Here is a 10106-nt window from a genome sequence, read left to right as displayed (position 1 = left end):
TAACGGGCGCGAATGAAAAGCGGAAACGACAGGTCGCCACAAATGGACTCGAGTGGACGGGACGCGCGCGATGCCAGCGTAGATCGATAAATTCCATTTAATTCATTCGGGCAGTCGCCTGTCGGCGAAGATAAATGGAAAATTTTGTACAAATATTCTACGGGATTTTTAGTGTTTTTTGGTACACTGACTTACGAGCGTGTTCGCGTACTCTGTCACCGCGATTTTCAATTCGATCGCGTCCCCCGTCCCTTCGCCCCCCCAAACCGGATTCGACGGAATAAAATTGTGTCCGTCCGCCTCTTGTTTGCATTAATCCACGTGTAATCTAATTATCACGTATTAATCCGTGTGCTAACCGACGACGTTGCTAATTAACCACTCGCGGTTTCGTATGCAAATTTGGAACAGCTCCCAGGTACGTGCTAATTACATATTTTTTCGAACGCGTTTACCCGCGCGAGATTGCAAATAATCAAGTAACAGCTCCGGCTGGTTTTTGTTGCAGTCGTGTCTCAACGATTATTATGATCTCCGGCGGAATCAATTTTTGATTCGTTCTTGGCGCGACGCCTTGGAACAACGAGTTGCGGATCATTCGTAGCGTCACGGTTCAGAGAAATCACGCGAATTATCGGGCCAGAAATGATCATCACGTCTGAGAGACGTGGTCAAAAAATCGAGCCAGAAATGATTATCATGTTTCAGAGGCGTGGCAAAAGAATCGGGCCAGAAATGATTATCGCGTCTCGGAGACGTGCCCAAAAATGACTGTCACGTCTCAGAGACGTGGTCAAAAAATCGGGCCAGAAATGATTATCACGTCTCAGAGACGTGGTCAAAAAGTCGCGCCAGAGATAATTATCGCGTCTGAGAGGCGTGGTCAAAAATTACTGTCACGTCTCAGAGACGTGGTAAAAAAATCGAGTCAGAAATGATTATCACGCCTCGGAGACGTGGTCAAGAAATCGTGCCAGAAATAATTATCGCGCCTGAGAGGCGTGGTCAAAAGATCGGGTAAGAAATGGTTATCACGTCTGAGAGACGTGGTCAAAAAATAGAGTCAGAAATGATTATCACGCGTCGGAGACGTGGTCACAAAATCGCGCCAGAGAGGCGTGGTCAAAAAATCGGGCAAGAAATGATGATCACGTCTGAGAGACGTGGTCAAAAATCCTGGTCGCCAGTATCGATCACCCCTGCTCTACGATATAGAAAGTTAGTGGAAAGCGGTCGTCCCGTCGACTACTAATTCTATTTCGTTTTGTCGGCGGGCGCAAAGAAGCGCGCGTCGACGGGCAACCGAGAAAGAAAAGCAGTCGCGAGTCGCTTTCGATGGGACAACGAATGAAAAATATGAACAGCGTTCAAATATGTATTACGAAATAGAGGAACGAGCAACGCGTGCGCGCCGGCTTCCTCTTTTAACCGAGCGCTGTCCCATCGCGTCGAATGAAGAACCACGTCTTTCAAACGCTTTCGCGTCTGGAGATCCTGAGCGCTCGGCATAGTCAGTCCCTGCGGTATCGTTGCAATTGCATGCACAGCGATGGGACGGTGATTGGTTGGGAAAACAAAATGGCACACTTTGCTCTCGGTCCCTGTGTACACGACTACAAGATCGTCCGCGTTCCATTTACGTAACTGAGAGGTACTTGTATGCATACGTTTATGTGTCAATTTATATGTTTATTTAATCGGACGGTCGATTTCGATTGGAGACTGTAAAACGAGTTCGAGCGAATTTACTCTGCTTCGCGCGACGATTAAAATTCTGATGCGCCACTCTTCCGAGGTAAATAATGTAGATAATTTCCTTTGGAATTTCGAGAATCGCGATCTTTTTTCAGATTGAAGCCACTTTGACGCAATTCTAATTCTATTTTATGCGCTACCTCCGAGGTATAGATAATGTAAATAATTTCCTTTGGAATTTCGAGAATCGCGACTTCTTTTCAAATTGAAGCCACTTTGACGTAAATCTGGTGTTCGCGAAGGCGATATCAATTTCGCGACATTTGCGGAACAAGGCAGATCATTAAAAAGTAGCAGATGAAATATTCGGAAGTGAGCTGTATCATTTTTAAACAATTTTTCTCTACTTTAAACCGTGATTAAACCGTGATCGAACAAGCGACTGAGAAGCTTATAATAATTGTATAAAGTACAATCAAGTTCAATATTGTACAGGCATTGGCGTTGATTCGCCTGTGCAACTCTCGATTATTATCCTAAAATAATCAAGAACATACATATACATATACAAGTTCCTCGTGTATGCAAATTAGGCTAGTTCGTACTAAATGATCGCGAAAGCTCCTTCGATTCGCGACCGCATTAATGCGCGCGACGCGCGAATCGAGCGAACTTTCGGAAATTCGCGGATGTTAAATAAATAACAGCTTTGTAAACAAGAGAACGTTCACCAAAAACACGATCGCGCGTAGACCAGCAACAACGGGCACGGCAAAATAAACTTTCAGCACGGCCTATTATTTCGCGTAAAGATCCACGGTCCGGCGATCGGTGTTTGCCTAGTTTTGCGCATACGTGTACAACGCCATGCGTCAAAACCCTTTCATGAAAATATCGCGATAGCATCGTTAGCTGTCGTGTATCACCTGGCCGGCCATTCTGATCGCGGCTTTCGAATTCAGAATTGCCGTACCAGCGATCGGGAGCGAACCGAACTTCGCGGGACGAAAAATCCTGATAAAACAGCGAGAAACAAAGAGCACCGGCCACGAATTACCGCGAGTACCGGTAATAGGGCGGAGGAGCCAATTACTGTGCTCTCTGTTGGCGGGCCTCGGGAGTTCTCGCTGCTGAAAACCGCGAGATTGCTTCACGAAACATCGATGTTACTTTCGATTAGTTTTATATTTAAAACAACTTTAGCAGCTTTATTTTATCTTTATTTTATTTTGCTAATAGAAATTATTAGCCCTTCGAGAAAAAGAAATAAAAAGACTAAAAGAACAGGAAAGAGAAGAAAAGGAAGACTGAAAGTAAAATCGACATTAATTGGCATTTCTCGCGGAGGTAAAGGTAAATTTCAAAGCATCATCGACATAAATTTTCCCATGAATCTTCGCAAATATCAAATCTCTTAAAAATTATTAATAAGTATAAGTATTATATATATGTATATTATATTATATATTATTTATTATTTATTATATTATAATACATATATAGTATAAGTATTATTATATCATTTAAAAATTAAGAGAAAAAGCGAAAGAGGAAACATTGAAAAAAGATTGAATACGTAAAAAATTATTAAATAAGTCCCGTTCGACAAATACAATTTTAACGATGCCTGGGAATAAGCTAAGGGCGCCCTAATTGGGTGTCCCACGGTAACTGGCTCCGCTGCCCCGATTCCACGGAAACGGCCGAGTCGACAATTGGAATGACTGGTCGAAAGATGAAAGTTGACCGATTCTGTGTTGTGCAGGAGTCGCCGGAGACGCCGGGATCAGCGTGGGCCTCAGCTTCGACCTCGGCGGCCGAGGGCCGGCAAGTTCCGAGCGGGCCGCAAGCAGAATCCAGATCGAAGTCGGGTGAGCCTCACTGTCAATCCGGTAATTAGTTTGCACGCCACGTTTTTGGACCGCCGCGTCGGTCGCCGATCGAATTCGTACGCGTAAGAGCGAATACGGGCGATCGCGCGGCGGCCCGCCGCGGCGCGGTTCGATCTTGCGAATTCATAATGCATGCCGCATTCGGGGCACGTTGCCCGCTCACGTAACCCATGACAAAATTATGTACTACAACGGGTGCTTTCGCCGGCGCGTTTTAAAGCGGCGTAGACGGGAAGGAAATTACCCATCGCCAGGATGATGGCGCGCTCTAACCCGCGGGGAAATTTCAGCGAACACGAGCCGCCCGTTTGTAAATAACGCGTTCGCCAGCCAATTCGTTGGCAATTGATAGGCGAAGAGAGCCCCCTGCACCGGCGGTACGCCGTCTGGAAATTTATCAATGTGTCGACTTGTTATGCCGATGCTCGACGCCCGAGCGGACCACCTTCGCGAGCACGACCGCGAACGCGAGCGTTCCGCGCGGAATTTCCTCCGATCGCCGAAACTCGGTCGCCGGATTGTTCGGTCGCTTTTTCACGCTTTGCTCGCGCGAGCTTATTAACGCATTGCCGAAATCTGAAACGCGAATTCTCGTTAAAATATTAGATTCTAATATTGTCCATATATATGTCTCTCTAATTGACGCCCAGATTGCGCACAAAAATGGACAATTTGGGAAGAGGAGATACATTATTCGAGCCTATATATTATTCGAGCCTTGCGATTTATTTTCATAGTTTATTTATTTTCAAGGTTATGTCAAGGCTATGTCAAGGTTACTTCAAGGTTATGTCAAGGCTATGTCAAGGTTACTTCAAGGTTATGTCAAGGTTATGTTACATCATATTGTCCATAATTATAAAAACGAGCCGCAAGGCTCGAATAATCGTATTTTATTCCCAAATTATCCATTTTAGTGCAAAGAATTAACTGTTCTCTAATATTATAAAAAAATATTAGATTCTAATATTGTCCATGTATAACTCCTGAAAATTTCATATATTAATTGTATATTTTCATATGCCGATATCAACTGTTTTCTAATGTTATAAATATATTAGATTCTAATATCGCCTGAAAATTTCCTATATTAATTACAATAATACTTATCAAGCATACTATTAATTTTTAGCGTACGCGCGTCGAAGGAACTCTGTATCATTGAAATCACCGGATATTTCAATCGACTGTTATTACATCGCCGACTGTTCTACGAGTTCGAATTAATTTTATTCCGAACGCGTGTAATATTCTATGAATATTCGGAGCAATTCGAACGATTATGAATTTTACTCTACATAAATTGTGCGCGCGGCGGTGTGCTGCACGGCGAACGAAAATTTCAATATCAACCCGGATTATCAACTTTTGCAAAATATGCACCGATTGAAAATCATTCGGTGTCTTCCGCTGTTTCGCGATCGAATTATAATGCGTTCTTCGGAGAAGTGAAAACTTCGCCGACCGTACACCATGAATATCTAAAAGTCATAATAAGGTTCCCCGCGGCTCGGCGCGCGGCACGCGTGTTCGAATAATGTATAACGAACCGTCATTTATGTATCCGGTTTGATTGAATTTTCGCATGACTGCCGGTCCCACGGTAACGATACGATTCACTGGGGGAGGGAAATTATGCAACCAAATAAATAATTGAAATAATGAAACCGTGATTGACCCGAACGGGGCCGCATTAATAATGCTTATTTTAATAACAATGCGTTATTAACGCAGGCTTGTTAGCCCGGCAAATATTATGCTATGGGTGCTGTCTGTCCTCGAAATCTTTGCGAACGCGACGACGACACGATCATCGTTGTTCCCTAAACGAAGGGGTGACCAACAGTACAGTAATGTCTCTCTAATCGACGCTCGGATTGTCCACGAAAGTGGACGATTTTGGAGGAGAAGATACGATTGTTCGAGCCTTGTGGCTCGTTTTTTATGGCCATCGATTGTCAACGACTATAAAGACGAGTTGCGAGGCTCGAACGATCGCGTCTCCTCTTCCCAAACTGTTCATTTTTGTGCATAATCTGAGCGTCAGTATGGGAGACATTACTGTACTCCGATCTCGACGTCATTGTTGCTCACGAAATCTGGAGCAATTTTGAAATACGCCTGCCAATTATATTATATTTGTTATTTATTTCTATTATATTCTTTCAATTATACTTCGCGAGAAATTCGACCGACATCCTTCCGAAGCCTCGATCAATGATTCGCTGAAATTCGAGGGCAGGGTAAGTGCGGGTATTACTGCGGACGCCTCAAATACCGCGGTACTTTATAAAAGCAATAAAATATAATATTTTATAGCGCATAATCCTCTGAAAATGGATCTCATAAATTTTAATATGTTTAATATTGATAATCTATATAACGTACAAGGAATAGCAATCGCAGTTTCAGTTCATTTATTTATTTATTCATTCTAGCGTTATTTTTAGATAAAGTAATCATTGCTTTGATAACAAAAATCGACGTACAGTGTCGTCTATCGTCTATCCTCAAATAATATTTACTAAGATAGTATTTGACGCATAGTTACTAACTATGAGCATACATTACTGCGGTTTTATAATTGTTGATAATCGGTAACTATAAAAAGGTATCGCAGGGCTCGAATAATCGCATCTCCTCTTCCCGAATTGTCCATTTTTGGGCGCAATCTGAACGCGAATTAGGCAGAAATTACTGCAATACCTAAACTTACCCTGTTTCGATGCGAACGATACACTAATGTCTCCCTAACTGGCGCTCAGATTGTGCACAAAAATGGACAATTTGGAAAGAAGAGAGCTCATTTTTATAGTTGTTGACAATTCGTGACTATAAAAATGAACCGCAAGGCTCTCGAATAATCGTCTCCCTTCTCCCTAAATCGTCCATTTTCGTGGACAATCCGAGCGTCGATTAGAGAGACATTACCGTGTCAGAAAATTCTTCTCCCGTGGCATTATTTTCGTCAAAGGTCTCGAATAAAAAGCAACTGCCCACTGCTCTGGTCATTCCCGACACGTAATATAGGTCTACGGTTGGTAGTTACGAAACGAGAAGCAATAACCAACGAAACGAAATCGTTTCGTGTCGCTTCGTATTCAAAAGATGGCCGGCCGGCGTCCCGTAAACGTGCGGCCGCATATAAAGACCGGCGAAAGAGACGGGCAAAGGCCAGTCAAATTTTTCGGCGCGAAGTTAACGGTCTCGGGCCAGCAATGACGAGGAGAACGGTAACGAGATCCTTGGTTCGTCAGCAACTTTGAATATTATTCATTCGACGTGAACCGCTTCGCGGCACGCTGTCGGTCCCGGGCATCAGTCTTCGTTTGTTTCGAAACGCGGTGTTCAAATTTAAATACTCATCGCTCGTTAAATATTCATTAAACATCCGTTGCTCGAATCGGTTCGGCTGCCTTGCACGGGGATACACATTGTTGCTTCTGGTCGCCGACCGGATGAAAATCAAACGTTCGCTCAAATCCTCCAATTATTGCGTCCTTTATTCAATCTGTACCCGCGGCCGGAGAACAGCGCGTGTTCGTAATTATTAACAGACCGTGGACATTTGTGCGAAATAAGCGTTCCCGGGGGGAAACAAAAGATAAAGAAAATTTCTTTAGTGTAAAGTAGAGCGAAAGACATTTTCTGACATTTTTCTAGATAGCTTTGAAATCTCGTGCTCGCGGAAGTTCTGTTCTTTTTGTCGGTTAAATACTTAATTAGCCGCTTTCTCAACACCCTCGGGAGATGTAATTGTTATTAAAAAGTGAAACAACCTTCCGAACGTCCCGATAAACGGCAAGACACAGAAATTAAGCGAACGCGAACTTTTGTTCGCGGCGACTTTCATAATTCGTAAATGTTCTCTGTAATTGTCCTCGAATTCTTCTAATTCGATTTCTTCTATTTTCGTCTCGAGTACATAAAATCTACGGTCTATAAAAATCGTGAAATCGCGAGCTAAGAATGTGTGAATTACTCCATGAAAGTCACAGCATCTTCGAGTCTTCTCGTAGAACGGAGTACAGTAAAGTCCCCCTAATTAACGCTCAGATTCTACGCAAAACAAAATTTCGTAAAAGACTCGAACAGTCGTATCTGCTCTTCCAAAATCGTCCAATTTCATTTCCAATCAGAGCGCCGATCACGGAGAAAACGTATCGTAAAACGCGAAGCGACCCTTCGACGTTCGTCACCGGTTTCTTCGTCGCGTTTACAGAGCGCGTCGTCGGCAGAACGTCCGCGAAATCGCGGGCCAGCTAAGCCATTAATTGCTTTTCCATTTTTCAGTTGACCCTCGCGCTCCTCTGTATCGGACTGGCAACATCAGATTTATCACCATATAAACCAAGGGGATGGCGTCCTAATGGTCAACGCTTTAATCCCGCCGACAATCGATTGCATGCGTATTACGGGCCCCCCGGATTACCAGCCTATGAACCGGCGGACTCGACAAGCCACCCCCCAGTTTTCACGAGCACCACCGCCGCCCCGAAAACCACGACAACACCGAGGACCGCAACGACGCCGCGAACCAGGGAGCCGACGACGCCCTCCGGCGCACCCGAGGAAGACTTCGACGCGAACCCGGCCGTGGCCATCGCGAATTCCTTCGCCTTCAATCGACCCGTTTACATTTACAACACCTACCCGTTCCTGCCGGGCCACGTTCTGCTCAAGTAACCTAATCGTTCGGCTATCGCGCGACGAGTCTCCGCGAATCGCTGGCGAATCGTCGCCGCGTCCGCGGAAGAACGGCCCAGAAGTCGTCGCGGCGTTGCTCGCCGCAAACGGTCGAGTTGTTCCTCGTTCGACGAACACTGTGAGATTACATTAGGTAGATTACTTTTCAATTTATCGGCGCGTATGGAACGCTTCTGTTCTTTCTGTCGGCGAAACGCCGAACCTCGACGCCCTCGCGAAACGTAATTGTTGCCGGAAAAAAAAACAATAAACGTGAAAACAGAGATCGGGCGAACGCGAATTTTCGTCCGCGACGACTTCGACCGTCTGTAAATTGTCGCAACAATGTCTTCGCATCCTTTTAACGCGATTTTTCGCGTTTCGCGCGCGTCCGTTCGTCGTCTCGAGCGCGTAAAACGCTCGGAAAACGCGATCGTCGCGGTCGAGAACGACGCATGTATCTCGCGTGCTGTTTTTTCACGGGACCGAGAGACGTTCGGGTTTAATCGGATTCGTCGTCCTGGCGGCGAGAGATTGGAAATGTCGGTGTCCCATTGAAGTAATCGCGATTCGTTAACACCAGAACCGGCCGCGTTACATGGTCGACTGACGCGCCGATATCGCCGCGTGTCTCGCGACGATGATTCGCTCTTAAACTACTCTATTCATGTTCCGGATTAATGGCCATCAATCAGAGATCTCAATTGCCTCCCACCGAGCTGGCAACGTTAGGCGAAATGTTGGGATAATCGTTCGCGGAGGACGCAATTTATGCGGAGCCGCGAGAACGGTTTGTTTCGTTGGTCGTTTCAACGATTGCTCGACGCTGGAACCACCGAACTACCAAAACGAAGCGACTGGTCTCTGATTTTTTCCTTTTCAGTTCCTGATATTACAAAGAAAGTTTCTGTTAGACATTTTTATGCGAACTTGTTTCCATTGAAAAGCATATATTGTAACAAAAATCGCAGGAAGTGTAAATAAATCCGATCTTGACACTGTTATAAAATTATTGTTAATAATAATTAGTCGCGTTTAAGGCTCTACTACCAAAAACCGAGTCGAAACGACTGGTCTCTGATTTTTTTCCTTTTCAGTTCCTGATATTACGAAGAAAGTTTCTGTTAAACATTTTTATGCGAACTTGTTTCCATCGAAAAGCATATATTGTAACAAAAATCGCAGGAAGTGTGAATAAATCCGATCCTGACACTGTTATAAAATTATTAGCAATTTAGTGATAATTAGTCGCGTTTAGGGCTCGGCGGTTCCAGCGTTGAAACATGATTATCCGCTGATAAAAAGCTACGGGAGATTATTACGCGCTCGAAATGAAAGCGTTTATGCATTTGATGCGGAACGCTTCTACTCGGATCTTGCTCAAAGCACAAAGTCTTACCTCGAAATGCGATAGAATCGGCCAATGGAATTGGGATTACGAGGAAATCGATAAAGCCCCGTTACACGGAAAGGAATATTCGGTGATAATAGGATATTCGCTGCTGCGAACGGTTTTTCGCGATAGAATCCGACCAGAAAACGTTGTCAAATTGTGCAACACAACTATCGAAGTCGCAGTAATTACAATATTAATTGGAACACGTGCCGCGTTCTTTGCGAAATTAGCCAAAAATTCGTCGGCAGCGTCTCCGTGAAGATGAATGTCGCGTATCGAATCGAGAAAGTTGTATTCCAGCCGAGATAAAAATTGCAGAAAATAATATTTCGTACGCGCCGATTTAGTCGTTCCCTTGAAAGCATCCGCACGCAAGTACAAACTAAAATTAAAACACAGTTCCCGTTCACTCTGTAAGCATTAAAGACGCAAACCTG

The 10106-nt window shown here is 44.4% G+C and overlaps 1 protein-coding gene across 2 annotated transcripts; it reads left to right on the top strand.

The window, feature by feature from the left end:
- The first annotated feature begins 6730 nt into the window (after positions 1 to 6730).
- Positions 6731 to 8503, top strand: LOC117230001 (uncharacterized). Of its 2 annotated transcripts, none has more exons than XM_033487007.2 (2): positions 6731 to 6835; positions 7881 to 8503. In XM_033487007.2, exons 1-2 carry the CDS (start codon positions 6806 to 6808, stop codon positions 8271 to 8273), a joined length of 423 nt encoding a protein of 140 aa, XP_033342898.1. In that variant the 5' UTR covers positions 6731 to 6805; the 3' UTR covers positions 8274 to 8503. The 2 variants fall into 2 exon arrangements, with proteins under 2 accessions (XP_033342898.1, XP_033342899.1); XM_033487008.2 differs by having other exon boundaries at positions 6736 to 6820.
- The last annotated feature ends 1603 nt before the right edge of the window (positions 8504 to 10106 follow it).

This window comes from Megalopta genalis, chromosome 2 (assembly GCF_051020955.1).
Source record: "Megalopta genalis isolate 19385.01 chromosome 2, iyMegGena1_principal, whole genome shotgun sequence".
In the NCBI taxonomy this organism is placed as follows: domain Eukaryota; kingdom Metazoa; phylum Arthropoda; class Insecta; order Hymenoptera; family Halictidae; genus Megalopta; species Megalopta genalis.
Note: the sequence above shows the minus strand (reverse complement) of the source record. Positions and strands in the feature narration are given on the sequence as shown.

What these genes read in the sequence shown, in the direction of transcription:
- LOC117230001 (XM_033487007.2), top strand. Translation starts at nt 6,806, where the DNA reads ATGACGAGGAGAACGGTAACGAGATCCTTG. An exon ending in GAACGGTAACGAGATCCTTG is followed by an intron (nt 6,836 to 7,880) that starts GTTCGTCAGCAA and finishes TCCATTTTTCAG; the next exon opens with TTGACCCTCGCGCTCCTCTG.